The sequence below is a fragment of the Caretta caretta genome, chromosome 22 (genome assembly GCF_965140235.1).
Source record: "Caretta caretta isolate rCarCar2 chromosome 22, rCarCar1.hap1, whole genome shotgun sequence".
Taxonomy (NCBI): Eukaryota; Metazoa; Chordata; order Testudines; family Cheloniidae; genus Caretta; species Caretta caretta.
Window position 1 is genome coordinate 8,262,384 of NC_134227.1, and position 18,755 is coordinate 8,281,138.

Below are 18,755 nucleotides of genomic sequence, written 5' to 3' on the forward strand. Positions count from 1 at the left end.
CTGTCTTCTTTTCTCAAGACTAAACATGCCCAGATTTTTAGCTTTTCCTCCTAGGTCAGGTTTTCTAAACCTTTAATCATTCTTGTTGCTCTCCTCTGGACTCTCTTCAGTTTGTCCACTTCGCTTCTAGTGTGGCACCCAGACTTGGACACAGTACTGCAGCCGAGCCTCACCAGTGCCGACTGGAGTGGGACAGTTACCTTCTGTGTCTTACATACAACGCTTCTGTTAACACACCCCAGAATGTCGTTAGCCTTTTTTGCAACTGCATCACATTGTTGACTCCTATTCAATTTGTGATCCACTGTAGCCCCCAGATCCTTTTCAGCAGTACGACCACCTAGCCGCTGATTTCCCATTTTTGTGGTTGTGCATTTGATTTTTCCTTCCTAAGTGAAGTACTTTGCACTTGTCTGCACTGAATTTCATCTTGTTAAATTCAGACCAGTTCTCCAGTTTGTCAAAGTCCGTTTCAATTCTAAACCTGTCCTCCAAAGTGCTTGCAACCCCTCCCAGCTTGGTGTCATCTGCATATACTCTCTACTCCATTAGCCAAGTCATTAAAAAAAATACCAGACCCAGGACTGACCCCTGCGGGACCCCGCTAGATACACCCTCCCAGTTGGACAGTGAACCATTGATAACAACTTTCTGAGTCCGGTCTTTCAACCAGTTGTGCACCCACCTTATAGTAATTTCATCAAGACCACATTTCCCTAGTTTGCTTATGAAAGTCTCATGTGGGTCTGTGTCAAAAGCCTTACTAAAATCAAGATGTATCACATCCACTGCTACCCCCATTCATTAGGCCAGAAACTCTTTCAAAGAAGGATATCAGGTTGGTTTGGCATGATTTGTTCTTGACCGATCCATGCTGGCTAGTCCTTATTATCCTTTTATCCTCTAGGTGCTTACAAATTGATTGTTTAATCATTTGTTCCCGAATTTTTCAGATACTGAAGTTAGTCTGCCCAGTCTGTGGTTCCCCATGTTCTCCTGATCCCCCTTTTTAAAAACAGGAACTATGTTTATCCTTCTCCAGCCTTCTGGGACTCACCCATCTTCCATGGATTCTGGAAGATAATTGCTAATGGTTCCAAGATTGCTTCAGCTCGTTCCTTAAGTACCTAGGATGAATTTCATCAGGCCCTGCTGACTTGGATACATCTAACTTATCAAAATAGTCCTTAATCTGTTCTTTCCCTATTTTGGCTTGCGTTCCTTCCCTCTTGTGAATATTAATTGTTTTGAGTGTCTGGTCACCATTAATCTTTTTAGTGAAGACTGAAGCAAAATAGGCATTCAACACCTCAGCCTTCTTCATGTCGTCAGTTATTAGCTCTCTTTCCCTGCCAAGTAGAGGACCTACGCTTGCCACTGACTTTCTCTTGCTCCTAATGTATTTAAAGAACCTCTTCTTATTGCCTTTCATGTCCCTGGCTAGGTGTTACTCATTTTGTGCCTTAGCCTTTCTGATTTTGTCCCTACATGTCTGTGCTGTTCTTTTGTACTCCTCCTTAGCAATTTGGCCATGTTTCCACTTTTTGTAGGATTCTTTTTTGATTTTCAGGTCATCAAAGGGCTCCTGATGGAGCCATATTGGTCTCTCTTAATTTTTCCTGTCTTTCCTTCGCACTGGCATAGTTTGCAGTTGCGCATTCAGTTGAGAACCTGCCAGCTCTCTTGAACATCTACCCAAGTCCTCACTCCTGGCAGGAGCAGTTCACTTCGGGGTGTGGATGGCAGGGAGGGGTCCGACGGTGGAGATGTGAGAGACTTCAGCCATCATCTGCCAATGAACATGGTTGCTCCCAGCTCCTCCTTGCCTGCCTGCCCCATGGGTGCTGATGTGTGTGGTGAACCCCACTGCAGCTGGGAGGTGTATAGCCTCTGGGGGAAGCTCTGGGCAGCGCTGTGTGTTAATAGTTGGTAGAGATCTGCTGGTGCAGATGCAGGCTCCTCTGGAGAGAGCGAGAGTCTTCTGTCGTTGCTGTCATTATTTATTTGTAGCACTTAGGGGCCCCAGTCATGGCCCAACACCCCGTTGTGCCGGGTACTGTGCAAACTGCCCCAAAACACTTGCAATCTAAGTCTAAGACAAGAAACAACAGGTGGATGCAGACAGAAGAGGGTGCCCAAGAAAGCAGGAACAGAGTGCATTTGGGAGCAGCCCTGGGGCTCGTGAGTGCTGACGCTAGAGGGCAGGTTAACAGGACAGCTGCTAAGGAAGGCTCTATCCAGTCTTTCTCAGTGCTCCTGCTTCGAGGCACCTAAGTGCATCGTGTTGTTTATTCCCACCGCTGCCTGATCTATAAGTACATAGAATCATAGAATATCAGGGTTGGAAGGGACCTCAGGAGGTTATCTAGTCCAACCCCCTGCTCAAAGCAGGACCGATCCCCAATTAAATCATCCTAGCCAGGGCTTTGTCAAGCCTGACCTTAAAAACTTCTAAGGAAGGAGATTCCACCACCTCCCTAGGTAACGCATTCCAGTGTTTCACCACCCTCCTAGTGAAAATGTTTTTCCTAATATCCAACCTAAATCTCCCCCACTGCAACTTGAGACCATTACTCCTTGTTCTGTCATTTGCTACCACTGAGAACAGTCTAGATCCATCCTCTTTGGAACCCCCTTTCAGGTAGCTGAAAGCAGCTGTCAAATCCCCCCTCATTCTTCTCTTCCATAGACTAAACATCCCCAGTTCCCTCAGCCTTTCCTCATAACTCACGTGTTCCAGTCCCCTAATCATTTTTGTTGCCCTAAGCTGGACTCTTTCCAATTTTTCCACATCCTTCTTGTAGTGCGGGGCCCAAAACTGGACACAGTACTCCAGATGAGGCCTCACCAGTGTCGAATAGAGGGGAACGATCACGTCCCTCAATCTGCTGGCAGTGCCCCTACTTATACATCCCAAAATGCCATTGGCCTTCTTGGCAACAAGGGCACACTGTTGACTCATATCCAGCTTCTCGTCCACTGTAACCCCTAGGTCCTTTTCTGCAGAACTGCTGCCGAGCCATTCAGTCCCTAGTCTGTAGCTGTGCATTGGATTCTTCCGTCCTAAGTGCAAGACTCTGCACTTGTCCTTGTTGAACCTCATCAGATTTCTTTTGGCCCAATCCTCCAATCTGTCTAGGTCCCTCTGTATCCTTTCCCTACCCTCCAGCGTATCTACCACTCCTCCCAGTTTAGTGTCACCTGCAAACTTGCTGAGAGTGCAATCCACACCATCCTCCAGATCATTTATGAAGATATTGAACAAAACCGGCCCCAGGACCGACCCTTGGGGCACTCCACTTGATACCGGCTGCCAACTAGACATGGAGCCATTGATCACTACCCGTTGAGCCCGACAATCTAGCCAGCTTTCTATCCACCTTATAGTCCATTCATCCAGCCCATACTTCATGGCTGCCTCTGTCTCCCTTGCCAGCCTCAGAGGCACTGAACCGTTCTTGTTAAGTTGTTACACTCTTTCCTTCCTGCTGTACAGCTCATGAGCCATCTTGCGTGGCTGCCACGGCCTCGAGGAGAAAGCTCCGGTATGTGCTGCAGGGTCCGTCTACTGGGAAAGACGTGAGGGCGCTCAGAGCATCTTTGCTACTTGCACTGACCTCTCTCTCTACCTGACCTCCCCAGCCCTGCCAGTCAGCACATGGCAGAGGGGACTGCGTGTGGAAGGTGGCCAGGCCCAATTGCTTTTGTCCAGAGGGAGGATGGGGGTGGAGACTTTGATGGTGGGAAAGGGGATGATCCCAGGGAAACAGCCCTTCAAAAGAAGAATTCCCTCTCTGGTTGCCATGTGGTGCATGGGGGTAGCCTGGGGTCTTGTGCCTAACATGGGGATTTCATGGCTTCTGGGGAGGACTGATCTCACTAACTGCCCCCTCGCATTCCTTTGCAGAAGACATTCTCCTTCGGGTGTTAGCGATCACCAGCTACTCGGTGCCCGAAAGCATCCAAAGGTAATTCCAGTGCATCTAATGTTTCTTCCCGTGCTGCCATTGTCAGGTGAATGATCATCACAGAGCTGTGGAAGGGGCTGGACTGAGAGCTCTGGAGACTCAAGTCTACTCTTTACCTACCAGTCAGGCACAGGGCACAGTGGCAGGGCTAGCTCCTTTCTGCCCCCCATGTGTTGTCTAATACCAGTGTGCCCTTGTGAGGGGTTCAAGCCCCACAGCCCATCCGGCCCTTGGCTTCTCTGCTGGGCCACTTAGAGCAATCTGTGAGTCGAGGGATTTGGTGTCTGGATCTCCAGGCTAGGGCCTTGAGTTTTCAGAGTCACTTCATGTAGGTCACCGGTGCTCAGGTGGCATTTGGAGACATTCAGTTACTGCCAGCCTGGACTCACGCTAGATGAGAAGATCCCTAGCAAAGATTTTGATGAACCAAAAATTGGATTTAAACCCAGCAGAGCCCCCTCTCCGAGTGAACACAGGAAGCTCTTGGCCTGAATACCAAGGAGGCTGAAGTCCATTTATATTGGCCTATGTGTGTCTCTTTTTCCTTCTTGGTCCCCTTGTGGATGTTGATAAATCATCTGACCAGGCTCTGCATCAAGACAAAGAGACAATGGAGTCATCTTCTCCATCAGGTGGGGTTGGGTTGTCATGCAAACATCCACCATCTGTGTCTGTCCGAGGCAGCGCGAAGGTCCACATGTTTATCATCTTCTTGGGTACAATCCGTCTCTTCCTCCTCTTTCCTGGGAGTCTCTTTCCTATCACCCTCTCCCCCCATGCCCATCGTCACCAGGTACTTTTCATTCATCCTAAATTGACCGCCAGCCCCTAGCCCTCTGGAGGACAGCTCAGGTGCTGGCTGCCAGAAAATCCAGCAGCCAAGTGGGTGAACTCCTGCCCTAGGGCTGAGATGTCCTCCCATCCTTAGTTCCTGGTGGAGAAGCATTCAGGTCGCTCTCACCTCTCCTTAGAACCAACATCTACTACTGCCCTTTGGAAACTTGCCAAAAGGAAGAAACTGCTTGCACAGACTTAGTCCCCTTGCACCAGAGACTCAGCGTATCAGTCGGTGTCCCTGATGTACACCGCAGTGAGAGGGCCTCTCCCCCTTGAACTAAGCGCATGCCCACTGTCTCCCCACCGTCTTGCTGTAGATCTGGTGGACCGCCAGCACGTGGCACGGAGTGTTGCCACTGCCCAGCGCCGGGCTTTAACCCATGGAGGGGGGTTTGAGGTCTGAGTTTTCCGTCTCCTACGTAGGCTGCCCTGCCCACCCGACGAGCTGCCATTGCCCTGAGCTGCGCCCTTTCACAAATACCTCTGGCGTGAGTGCGTCCGCTGGGGTGTTGGACTGTTGGAGACCCTGGCCTTCCGTGTGTGTTGGGAGCGCAGAGCCAATCCCCACCCCGGTGCCCTCTTGATCACTAACATCCCCGAACTGCCCCATTCTCCTTCCCTTGGTGTGTATGGGGGGCTTTGCCCAGATCTCTTCCCCATCTGTACCCCTGCCTCATCTCTCCTCCCCTCCCTGGCGTTGTCCCACATACGCCCCCTCTCCTGCTGCTTCCTCTCCCCATGTGAACTGTGAGACGAGAGGGAGAGAGGGGTGGGCAGAGTCAAGCCCAACACAGGCAAGTTTCTCCATGTGGCTCGGCCCCCCTGCCTTGCCAGTCCTTGGGTCTCTGCTGACGCCCCTCAATCCTGCCCTGCAGCCCCGCTGCTATTCCAGTCCTTGGGCCCCTTGTGAGCCGAGGTTGCCAAACTGCATGCCAGGCTGATGAGCAGATTTATGACGTGCACCAGGGAGTGGGTTGGATGAGACCCCTCCTCCCCCCAGTGTGCCGCTTCCTGGCAGCCAATGGCAGGATTGGGTTTCCGAGCCCCTGGTAGACTTGCGATCTGTAGCCCAGCCCCGCGCTGACAGACGTGCTCCAGGACATGATGTCATGGTGCTGCAGCCCCAGCCAGCGGCCTGGCTGTTTGTTTGCACTAAAATGAAGTACATTGCTGGACTCTCTCTGGGGACGTACGGCAAAACAAGCCATTGATTTCTGGCAGGCGGGTAACGAGCTGCAGGGTCAGTCTGCTGTGGAATGGTGACTCGCTGCAGCGCCCGTGATTCTGTCTGACAGCCGAGCTCTGGCTCTCTCTTGCTCTGGTCTGTCTGCTTGTCTGAGCTAGTCAAGCGCGGACCATGCGAGGCGTGGGTCATAAATACAGTGTGAGTGACCCCTCCCACCCCCTTCCTACAACCCCAGCAGATCTGGGGCACTGTTGTAGCAGAGCAAAGGAACAGGATCCACGCATCCAGCCCACCTAGAATCAGGAACGAGAACCAGATCTCAGGAGTCCCAACAAAACTCCAGTGCAGGGCTGAACAGTGTAACCAGATACTTCCTCGTGTGGCTGTCATCTCCAGCAGCTGGGCCGTTGGGGCAGAGGCTGCTGTCCCTAGGACAGAAGGGAAAACCAAACCTGGGGTCAAGCCAGGACTTACGGAACATGCTGCAGAGGCAGCCGCTGGGCCAGTTAGAGGCCTGTCTCTGACACAATAAAATACTAACGCCTAGCTCATCTCTTCCGTAGATCTCCATGAGCTCTACAAAGGAGGTCCGTATCACTCGCCCCATTGTGCAGACGGGGAAACTGAGGCACAGAGAGATGTGACTTGCCCAAGGTCACCCAGCAGCTGAGCTGGGAATAGAACCAAGGATCCCTGCGACTCTGTGGGGTGTTCGAGTCGCTAGGCCACGCTGCCGGCTTTAGAGCAGCAGCAGCCACCTCCCTGTTGCACCCTGGCGAGCTGGAGCGTGGGGCTGTTTGCGCCATCCAGGCCTGTTTGTGGTTTGCTAGGGGAGGTGCAGTGTGCAGGCTCAGCCCCTATGTTTGCCTGCGTTTCAGTGCACTATCTATGAGCTCTGGGATGAAATCCAACCTCTCATCCCATTTTATGAGGGTATCTAACGGCTTGGCGTTTGCCTCGCAGCTCTCCAGGTAGCCGGAGGCAGCAGTGGAAGGGAAGAAACTGGTCCAAACAAGCTGCTGCCACAGAGTCATCTCTCTGAAGTGGCTTGAACTGGTGGAAGAATTGGGTTGACTGGGTGAAGCAGCTTCCACCAGTTGCCTAGAGATCTTTCTGACAGTGGTCCAATTGCAGAGCTGGCTTATCACATGGATGCTTCTTTCCACCCCAGCTTCTGGAACCAGCAGGTTTCTTTTCCTCATCAGGCAGGTTGGCACTTTGTTTTCACCTGCCGACCTCAGCCGTTACCGCCGGAATGGTGCCTGGGGCCTGCGGGAGGATGCTGCCTCTGCACTTCCGTAGTATCACCCGTCTGACGGGCTCGGGAACTTCTTTAGACCTCACAGCCTCCCTGTGCTGCTGGGGTGGCATCCCCAGCTCACACATGAGAAAACTGGGGCACAGAGAGGCAGAGACTTACCCAGGATCACACATGGAGTCTGTGTCACACCAGGGAACAGAATCCCAGGCCAGTGTCTTTCCTGTGGAACGATATGTAACTCATGCTAAGGGTGTAGTTCACCTAAGAGGATAAGAGCCTACTTCTGTGCCACTTTAGAGGAGGTACTCCTGTAGCTCAAGTGGTGAGGGCTCTTGCTTTTAGTGATGAAAGTCTCAAGTTCAGTCCCTGCTGTCCACTGAGCAGAGGGCTTATTATACGCACCTGCCACCTTCTTTGGGTGTTAACATGTGTTGTTTGCAGTCTAATGTGCTGATAAAGGGTCTCTCTTGTCTCTGGGTCTCCACTTGGAATCTAGCTGTGTTGGTAGTGACTGGGTGTCATTGCTACTCAGGGGTCTGTGTGAAATGGGTTTGTGATTTCAGTTTAGTTCCTAGTGGGTGGCGGGGGGGCAAGTGTCTACATCAGACAAATGGCCCTACTGACTAGGCCAAGGGAGAGCGGCAATGGGAATTCACCCCTGCATTTCCCCTGGAATCCATCGGTAAAAATGCTGTGCTCGCAGATTCATAGATCTTAAGGCAGAAGGGTCCATTGCCATCTTGTCTGACCTCTTGCATCGCAAAGCCATAGAATTACGTGCAAAACTTCACCCCCCGGGGCAGCAAGAAGCTCGACCCTAGAGGGTGCCAAGGAGTCGAGGCTGTTTTGTTGCCTCTAAAAATGTGTAAAGAACTAAACTGTTCTATGTAAAGTGGGAGAGAATCCCCCAGAGATGAAAAGGGCAGTGAGGGCGTTTGGTTGAGATTATCTTTTCTTTTGCAGCATGACGTGCCGAAGATGTGCAGTGGTGGGGAACGGACACCGGCTCCGAAACAGCTCCATGGGGGAAGCAATCAACAAATATGACGTAGTAATCAGGTAAGGCACTAAGGAGATTCAGTACAATGGGGGTTAGTCTTCCTCCCCACAAGGACCCATCACATCTGTTTGGACACAGTGGAATATGTTTGCAGATACCTGGGGACAGACTGAGATAAACGCTCTGGGATCCATGCTACGTTAATGGGATGGAGGAAAACGGAATGCATTCTTTTCGTGTTGAGAGATCAGAATTGATGCGGCATGTGAGCCTCGTATCTTTCCCTTTTCCTTTGACTTCACGTTGGAGTGCGTGAAAGGAGGCAGAGCCAGGGAGCAGGGCTAGCCCGGACGAGAGCTGGCCAAGACATTTTGCCATTTGATTGAATTCTGAATCGGAATCAAATGTTATCAGAATGGCTGGCGAATGGGAAATCCTGAACAAAGATTCAGTGCAGAAGCATGGACCCATGGCATTTCCCAAATGTTCATACCAGTTTCACTGTGGCTGTTAGCAGCTGGCCCGGGACTCTGAGAGCTCTGGGGTCCCTGGCCCTGGGGCTACCCTTTGAGCTGCAGAACCTGGAAATCCAGGGTCCCTGGGCAGCTCATATGGGGCAGCCTGTTCCAGGACCTCCAGGCTATCAGCTTGATGGCAGTGACCCTGAGAGACCCCAGCATTTCCAGACTCCAGGCTGAGGATCTCGGAGCCAAGCTCCAGTTAGAGTCAGGGCTTTCAAGAGTGCCAGGTTCCTGGCACCACAGCAGAGAGCTTGGAAGCCTGGAGAGCCCGCAGGGTCCTGGCTCCATGGGAGGCAGCCTGGAAGCTCTGACATAACAGGGCTGCCTTTGAGACACTGGCCCTGGAAATCTGGGGTCCCTGGGGCAGCCCATGTAGTGGGGATGCTCTGGAGATGTGGACCCAGGCAGACCATGTGGTAGGGATGCCTTGGCAATTTGGACCCTGGAAGTCTGCGGTCCCCGGTGCCAGAGCAGTCCAGATGGCAGGGCTCCCCAGTAGCCCATGTGGCAAGCTGACAGAGAAGCAGGCTGCTGGGCTTTCCTGGGAGCTGGAATTGCCAGCACCAGTGAGAAGCAAGTACTCAGACTCCTTAGGCCAGTTCCTCAGCTCTGATCTGAACGGAAATGCACAGATTTACACAAGGGATGTGGGAGATCCAGGTTAGTCCAACCTGGAAATTCTACTTTATTCAGGCCCTTCTGCCATGCTTGTCACTGTAGTGTGTGAGCACCTTGCAATCATGCATTAAGCAACGTGACTAACATCTATCCTGTGTTTGCTCTCTCATCCTGTCCCAGGGAGAGATGTGTTGGCAGGAGAGGGGTTGGGTTTGGGTGGTTTTATGGAAATATACACTCACGTTCAGCAGGATCTGTTAGGGAAGGCAGGTCAAAGCAATGCGTCTGGCACCCAAGTGGGAGGTGGGGGCTTTGGGATGGGCCTTACTTCCCAGGGGAGTTCATTCCTGAAGGATCCTGTCCCCTAACCTAACATCTATCATGTCAAAGTGTGGCGAGCAGGTGGCTCGAATCCCTGAAGGGGTCTCTGCTGGGGACAGGAAGCCAGGTGCTAATGGGACAGGTCATGGGGAAAGTGGGACGCGTGTGAAATATCCCCTTCCTCATCTTGCGCTCCCTCCCCACAGGTTGAACAACGCGCCGGTTCATGGGTACGAGGCGGACGTGGGCTCCAAAACCACCATGCGGCTGTTTTACCCAGAGTCCGCACACTTCAACCCCAGGCGGGAAAACAACCCGGATACTCTGCTGGTGCTGGTGCCCTTTAAACCCATGGATTTCCAGTGGCTGGAGACGATCCTCAATGACAAGAAGCGAGTAAGTGCCGCAGGGAGAGCAGGGGGCCACGTCTGGCCTCTCCTCTGCCTTGTTTCGCTCTCGCCGCTGGGTGGAAGGCTGGGGCAGCCCTAGTGGGGAAAGAATAGCCCCTGACTTTCCTGTTGTCCTTTTCCAGGTTCGCAAGGGGTTCTGGAAGCAGCCCCCTTTAATCTGGGATGCCAATCCTGAGCAAGTGCGCATTCTGAACCCTTACTTTATGGAAATTACTGCTGCCAAATTGCTTAATCTTTCCATGAAGCAGCCGCGGAAGATTAAACAGGTAAGGGAGCCGGTGTGCTGGGGGCAGAGAGAGCAAGGCAGACTTGTGGTGCCCTGGATCTAAATCACAGGGCAGACCCGACTGGAACTCGCTAAGGGGGCATGGTGCCATTCCGCTGCACTGCCCCCCCTCCTTTTTCCCCATTGTGCCCCATCAACTTGTTGAGTAGCCCAGGGCTGGGTCCACATGGCTTGGAAAATTACTGCTCTTTCCAAGGCAGGAGGAGACCAAGGTGAAGGCCACTTGGGTGATTCTTACGGTGCTTTGTAGATAAAATGCTAGGTGATCCATCCACCCGCAGTACAGGGCCTCCCGGGTCGGGGGAGATGCTGGCAACCCACTCACCTCTGTTTCCCTGCATCCTTGAGATTATATGCACACTGCTTTGTTGGGGGGAAAGTTGGCCACGGTTGGGAACTGATTGTGGCTGGAGTCTAAAGCAGAGGAGCTGCTCTTCTGGAGGGAGAAGCTAGCAAGTGGCTTCTGCACAAGGATGAAGATCTTTCTGCACTGAATCCTTCTATTGTTTGTTTGGCCAGTGCAGCCTAATTATTAGGGTATGTGTGTGTGTGTTAGCTGAAAAGATTTTCCTTGTTGTCCATCACTTGTGAGAAATCAGACAAACCCATGACGTTTGGCGGAAGTTGCGAAGGTCTGCGGAGTTCAGAGTGGAATTCTCTTCTCATCCTTTCCCGTAGTGGCACTGTGATGCCGTACATTTTGCATCTCCAAAACACTTGGGAATGATTGACTAGCAAATGCCCCCCCAGACCTGCAAGAAATCTGATGGGGTCCTCGTTTATAGCTCGAGAAACTGAGGTTCAGAGGGTTAAATGTCCCAGAGCCAGTCAGTGTTTCACAAATAATCGTATAGCTTCATAGACTGTAAGGCTAGAAAGGTTCCACTGTGATCATCGAGTCTGACCTCCTGCATAGGCCGGGACAAAGAACTGCCCTAAATTCATTGCTGTTTGAACTACAGCAGATTGTCTAGAAAAACATCCAGTCTTGATTTAAAAATGTACCCTGATGGAGACTCCACCACAGTTGTTCCAATGCTTAATTACCTTTAGTGTGAAAAACCTCTGCCTTATTTCTAGCCTTCATTTGTCTAACTTCAACTTCCAGCCACTGGAGACCTTTGTCTGCTAGAGTGAAGAGCCTGCTCTTCTCAAATTTCTGTTTCCCACGTAGGTAGTTGCAGACCGTGCTCGAGTCACCTTTTAACCTTATCTTTGATAAACGAAAGCATTTGAGCTGCTTGAGTGTTTCACTAGAAGGCAGGTTTTCCAATCTTTGAATCCTTCCCATGGCTCTTCTCAGACCCCTCTCCAATTTATCAGCATCCTTGTTGAACGGTGGACACCAGAACTGGACCCAGTATTCCAGTAGCAGTCGCACCAATGCCAAACAGAGAGGTAATAGAACCCCTCCTATTCAATATGCCCCCGTTTATATTTCCAAAGATCGCATTAGGCCTTTGGGCCACAGCATCACACAGGGAGCTCGTGTTCATTGACTATCCCCCACAGCCCCCACGCCCTTTTCAAAATAGCTGCTTCCAAGGAGCAAATCTTTGGCATACATTGACCTCGTGTTGATGTTGCTGAATTCTACGTGTGGAAGAGCGTATAACCGAGGCGTGAGTAAACCTGTGCAGAGCTGCAGGGACTCTAAATCTAGCGATGAGGGGGGATCGGGGTAAGCAGATGTCCAAATGGAACAGCGTCATTCGGGGATGGGGGGCTGCCACAGCCAGAGAGGAATATCTTCCTCTCCCTGGAAGCGAATAGAAGTTGGCTGAGGGGGCAATAAGTTGTTCTTCTGTTCTCTGGTCTCTCTCCATCAAGGCTCACATCCTCCCAGCCATGTCAAGCAGAGGGAAATGTCCCAAGCATGGAAATCTTATAGGTCAGGGTAGAAGTAACTTACTAAAGGATCTGCAAAGAGAGATCCCCAGACTAGCTTGGCTAGGGGAAGATCATTTCCAGCTGAGACCAGCTCAGCATGGCTCCGACCAACTTAGCCGGGGGAGAAGCTCCTTCCAGAGCAGCTGGCTGTTTGAAGGAAGGTGTGCGCTCTACTTTAGTGTTGCCACGCCCAGAGAAACTGTTTGTATGACTTTCTCCTTGTTCCCATAAATGGATTTCCATGCAAGCGTCTCCATTGTCCTCCACATTTCGTCCAGCATGTGCTACTTTGGGAGGGGAGGGTATAATGTCCCAGGCTTCACCCCTCCAGGTTCCTTATTGGGGCTTTGGATCAGCTAAAGAAGAGAATTTTTGTCCCAGATTCACACTGAGCCTGGTGCATGCTGGGACAGGACTTTGGGAGTTTAAGCAGTGCTGTTTGGATATCTGTGCATTGCAGTCATGGGCAATAAGCTTTCCTTCAACTATCCATTCTCAGTGCCTTGATCTATGGCAGATCCTAACAACCTGGCACACCGTCATGGGGGCTCTCCCCATTGGGAGATTTTTCAAGGAGCTACTTGGAAAATCCATGTGTGTCTTGGAGTTCACGACCCAATATTCCCTCTCTTGTCTAGTCCAGATGTTTTATACCCTGTCAAGGCTGAATCCCCACTCTGTCACACTGAGTGCAAAAGTGGGGGCCTGCAAGGATTTTAAAAATGAATACTGGCCACTCCAGGCTTGTATTACACTCCCAAGGTTACAGCTTCTCTCTGACCTTGGCTTGGGTAAACGCTGTCGCCACCCAAATGCAAAAAAAAACCCAAAACCCCTTTGAACCCAGGAAGGAGCTCTTGGGAATTCCCCCCTGTGGGGTACCCTCAAGCCCTTTCACCCCTCCGGGGAGAGCTGAAAAAGAAAACCAAGGAAATTAGCTGTGGCTACCAGCTAATCAAACATGTGCGCAAACCTCTCAGGACACCAAAAATTCAATTCTGTTCTTAAAAAAGGTAAATTGTATTAAAAACAAAAAGAAAGACAATACATCTGGAACGTAGACTCTTGCTAGATTTTAAAAGAGCAATTCCAAAAATCAAGCACCCAAAATAGCTTTCTTGGGGCTTCAGCTTAAAGGTTATAAGCAAACAAAAGCATCAGAGGGGATCCACAAGCCAATAAGAAATAAAATAAATAACCCTAATTGCGTCTTCCTAGACATTCCCTTAATTTACTTCCATATCTGAGGCTCCAGATAAGTAGGTTTGAGGTATGAATTGATAATCTATAATCATACCTGGCTTAAAGCTGGTTGCAGCATTACTGCTCCCTGTCCCTGCAGCCCAGAGAACAACAGACAAAGGGAAAGTTTCTTTCCCAATTTTCAAAAGTTCTACCTTCCCATGGGCTCTTTTGGTCAGGTACCTGCTCCCTTTTCTTTACCTGAGGGACCTTTTAACCCTTTACGGGTAAAGCAAGCAGAGAACTGACCAAGAGGGATTTTACAGATAACTGGCTGGCTGGGTGTCCATCAAAGGGAGCTAGTCTCCCCCCCTTCATGTATCATGTACCCCATGAGGCAGGTGGTGATTATATGCAGGACAAAACTGAGTCCCACTTTGTAATGGCGGCAGCCCTATAGCTAGAAGCTGCCCTTCCTAAGGGGGGAACCTTCATTCTAAGTCACGCGTATATGACAAATTGCGTCCATGTATCACAAGGCACCATGGTCATCGGTGAGCCTAGACCCAGTGTTCACACGGCTCTGATGATCGCGCGTACTAAGCCTCGGTGTTATACACAGGACCTGACCCCAAAGAGAGAAGGGAGGAGAAAACCACTCTGAACTGAACCCAGCATGTATGGGTTTTTTTATCACCCTGAGCCCTTCTGACTCTCTCTTTCATCTCTCTCCCTCTAGAAACCAACAACAGGATTATTAGCCATCACCTTGGCATTGCACTTCTGTGACCTGGTACATATCGCAGGCTTTGGGTACCCCAATTCTGCCAATAAGAAACAGACTATACACTACTACGAGCAAATCACACTTAAATCAATGGCCGTAAGTGACCGCACTCTTTCCCCTCTGGTGGTGATCATGGTTTGCTGTTACTTTCCTGTGTGAATCTCTGGGCTTTACAAACGTACAAACGTCACCAGAGGAAACTGTGTTATTAACGTATAAGCGGTAAGCTGTCTGGATTCGGTATGTAATAGAACTAGGGGTTACACAGTCCCTTCATGTGCTGTGGGCACTATCCATGATCATACCCATAAATAGCTTTGATGCATTCCATCCAGAAGAGAGCAGTGGTGCATATGACAGTGATGATCCATAAAAACTCTTCCATTCCCTTGGCATTTGGAGTATTCCCCAGAGTAAGTAGAGGGGATACCTAGGAAATACTCTAGGTAGTAGCACTATCTGTATTATGCTAGTGTCTAGGAACAGTAAGCAAAGATCAGGGCCTGCCATGTGTTAGGCCCTGTACAGACAGCAGAACACCTAGCTTGCCATATCCTTGGGACAAGAACCATCTTTTCATTCTGTCTGTACAGCACCTTGCACACTGGGGTCTAGGTCCATGACTGGTGCTCTGAGATGCTACTGCAATACAATTAATAAATTGCCAGTGACACCAGAGAGATGGTGTCATCTAAAGCAGGGTTTCTCAACCCATGGGTCAGGACCCAAAATTGGGTCACCAGAATGTTTCAAAGGATCACATGGCAGCTCCTGCGGCTCCTGTCCCACGGGGCTGGCTGGTCTCACCTCTTCACTCCAGGCACTGCAGCCTCTGGGGTCCCAGCACCACTCAGGTTTGGCCCAGCCGTCTTGATTCAATCCTTGAGGGGACCATTTAGGGGTCTGGGGCAAAAACTGGGGATTGGTCCTGCTTTGAGCAGGGGGTTGGACTAGATGACCTCCTGAGGTCCCTTCCAACCCTAACCTTCTATGATTCTATGATTCTATGATGGGAGCCCAGGTAGGCCAAAACTGAGTGAGTGGCACTGCGACCCCTTGAACCGGGTCACAACTCCACTTGCACAAATTTGGTCCAGTCAGGGAGATGGGGCCAAACCAGAGCGGCGTTGCAACCCCACAGGTTGCAGCACCCAGAGGGGAGAGCCAAGCCCAGCCAGCCCCATAGCACAGGAGATGCAGGAGCTGCCACTGTGGGGTGAGTGCGGGGCAGGACCTGACCAAAACCAGCTCAGGGCCTCCACCCCCAGACTATTTACTGGCTCGTGACAGGCCATAAACATTTACAGATGGGTCTTGAGCCCATAAAGGTTGAGAACCACTGATCTAAAGCACAAGTGCAACGTGAAGCCAGGCTGAATCTCAGTGGTGAGTTATTGGACGTGAGTTTCCTGTGGCACAGACAAGAAAGCCCACATCGTTCCCCAGCTGGCACGTGTTACATAAAACACAAATTCTCAGAACAAGTCTGTGTAAAAGCCTCGGAGCAAGTGTTTTTGCACACAGTCCCTGTGCTGCGTAAAGTGCAAACTTGCCTCCTTCCTTTGGCTTGATGAGCACAGACATTAGCAATGACCTAATACACAGCTCAGCTCAAAACATCTCTCCACACTGGGCTGCTCCTAGGGCTCCTCCTTCAGGGCTGCTCAGCTCACACCCTAGATCCTTCATCCTGAGAGAGCTCCCTTACTACCCCCTCTAGATAGGAGTTATCTGCCTCAGGGAGTCAGCCAAATCCACTTACCCCTTTCCCGGTGGGACTAACCTCTGCAAACACTGCCAACCTGATAGAATTCGTGGGGTTGTAAATACAACAGCAAAGATTTCCCCAGCCCAGAATTTAGTCTGTGAGCAGCTTAGTAGATAAAGGAGGAGACACCGGCCTGTTTCACTGTTGAATCAATGCAAAATGAACAATCCCTTTTCTTGCTGACCAAGCTTCCAAGCTTTCTTATCTCCAAGGTGGCTAATTACCAACGGACCCATTTTATCAGTGGGTTCAGTGAGGCCGAGTGGTTTATTCTGTGGATTCCTGAAATGCTACTTTGCGGTTGTAGGCATTAAATACTAAACTCTTAAAACAATGACAGTCCCTTTTTAAAGCTGCAGCTCCCCCCACCCCCCTGAGTATCACAAAGGGCGAACCGCAACAGGGCTGGGTGGAGCGGCATCTGATGAGCTCTCTTTTGTCTGTTTCGCAGGCATCGGAGCACAATGTCTCGCACGAGGCATTAGCAATAAAAAGGATGCTTGAATTAGGCATCGTCAAGAACCTTACGCACTTCTGATGGGATGTGGACTGGAATTTCCCCGCATTGCCTTGGCCTTCGCCTTGGCTGCCTGTCGCCCAGCGTGTCTCAACATCCACCGGGCCGGAGATACCGCTGCTTCGCCACAGGGCCCCGAATGGGCCCCTTGCTCGTGGTGAGGGCTGGCTGCTGGGGACAGCGCTGGTCCTGGAGAAAGTGGGCAGAGGGGGAGAGGGCTGCAGAGTCCCCCTTGGCCAGGCTGACTTGGCTTTCGGCCACGTCGTGTCAAGGCTCAGAAGCAGAGCATCCGAAATCCTTACAGTTGTGGGGTGGCTGGATCCCTTTGCGGCCAAGCCATCGCTGACTTGCCGACTTTTAGGGCAGCGCAGAGGGTGCCCCCGTGGGATGGGCCCTCATGGCTTGCTGCTGCACCCCCCTCTTCAGCCTGCCCGCTCTGTGTAGGGGACCGGGGCTGTTTGCCGCTCTGTTGAACTGAACGCTGGACAGGTGAAGAATTGTCAACTGCTCGCCAGATCAGTTTGCTCTCAGTCCGAATGAGGCAGCTGGGCTGGTTTGACCCCCCCCACACCAGCCCTCCTCCCAGGGTGGGGGGCTGTCTCTGGGGGTGCAGTGCGTGGGAATGCTGCTGTAGGTGAAAGTTGTAATGGTGTCCTTTTTTAAACGTTTATTTGGGGGGGAGGGGAACCGTGCAGTATTTTGCTGATGGGGTTTTAGTCTGACCCTCCTTCCCCCCCAATGCTGCTTCCCAGTGGGAATGGGGAGGTGGCGATCAAAGTGGGGGCAGAGTGGTGGGAGCATTAAATTATTCTTTGCTGACAGAGCACAGCTGCCTGCTTCACCCCCAGCAGCCCTCGGGCAGTGAAGGAGAGGAGTTTGAATTCTGTTCTGTAAGGGGGCCTAGCATGGGGAGCTAAGGTGACCCCTGGTTTGGAGGAGGAATCGTGGCTGCTCCAGGAATGAGCTGTCCCCAGGGCCGCCTCCACTGTGGGGCTGAGATCGGATGGGGGACGCCCTCCGCTCGGCCGCACTCGAGGATGTGAAGTAGGAATAAATAGGGTTTCCTTTTCCTTTTGAAAAGGGGCCAGACCGACAGCCTGGGGAATGCAGCACTCAGTTTATCCACAAAACAGGTACCACCATGGACGGTGGGTGAACGCCCCCTTCAGGGAGGCTATGCCTCCCCCTGCTCCCCTCCTAGCCCACTGGAGCCCCAAGCGTGCCCCCCCACCAACCACAGCCGGAGGAGCCTCAGCCGACCCGCCCTGACTCACCGGCCCGAGCTGAGCCCCCGTCGGCTTCGGGGAGAGGGGGAGCACCGTCCATGGGGCAGAGCGTGGGCAGGGCCATGGCCTGGGTTAGGGGAGGCTTAGCTTCCGTTGGCCTATGACACCCACCACCCATTGGGTACCACACAGGCTGTTGGACTGCACCCTGCTCCCAGCCAACGTGTCTTAGCCCTAAACTTGCAGGGCTCAGACAGGAGGTGAGTCTCCATAGCCCGCCCTCCAAGCTGTCTCCTCTCTGCCGAGATTGCCAACTATCGGGCTCTGGGCACACGTTTCCTGGGAGCTGGTCTTTTAGATCCTGAGGCGGGGTTGGGGGCAGGCATGCTGCGAAAGCCCAGATCTCTCTTTGGGGTGAGTGAGAATAGGGGGAAATGTTCTTCTTCAAGGTGTTGACCCAAAGGGTCTTGGACTTGGTGGGACAGAGCAGAAATGAGTCTCCTGAGCAGGCAGTGCTGTGGCTCAATGCTAGTTAATTTAACGAACTAATTTAAATGATTATTTATCCGAGAAGTAATGTTGTTTTCATTGAACTGCCCTGTGGGGTGGGTAAGGAGCCGTGGGGTTGAAACTGTATCATCCTTCTGCTTTGCCTGAAGGGGGAGTGACCTTTGGGGATACTCCCTCCTAACCCAGCTCCAATACAGAGCAAGTACCCAGCCCCCTCTTATCCTCCATAGTGGCACAGGCTTGGGGTAGCAGCTTTGTCCCTCGGGTGTCTGTAGGGTTTTGACTTCATCACTAACCATCTAACCGCACTCATGGACTCCCGTTGATTTAGCAAGTGCTGGATTAGGGCCCAAAGCTCTTCCTGCCACTGCACCCCTTCTCCCTTGTAGCACAGTTGGGCACGTGTCAGATGGCTTGTACCACTAGGGGGCATGGCTAGGGAAGGAGCGTGTGTGTGTGTTGTGTCC

General features: G+C 51.6%; 1 protein-coding gene across 12 annotated transcripts in view; it reads left to right on the forward strand.

Annotated features, from left to right (window-relative positions):
- Positions 1-17,341, forward strand: part of ST3GAL4 (ST3 beta-galactoside alpha-2,3-sialyltransferase 4) — a 174,009-nt gene extending 156,668 nt beyond the window's left edge. For all 12 annotated transcript variants that reach the window (XM_048827649.2, XM_048827644.2, XM_048827641.2 and 9 more), the window contains 6 exons: positions 3,908-3,968; positions 8,216-8,311; positions 9,919-10,108; positions 10,245-10,388; positions 14,220-14,363; positions 16,487-17,341. In XM_048827649.2, coding sequence (XP_048683606.2) covers positions 3,908-3,968; positions 8,216-8,311; positions 9,919-10,108; positions 10,245-10,388; positions 14,220-14,363; positions 16,487-16,573 — 722 coding nt within the window. In that variant the 3' untranslated portion in view covers positions 16,574-17,341. The remainder of the gene's footprint in view (positions 1-3,907; positions 3,969-8,215; positions 8,312-9,918; positions 10,109-10,244; positions 10,389-14,219; positions 14,364-16,486) is intronic.
- Positions 17,342-18,755: the final 1,414 nt, after the last annotated feature.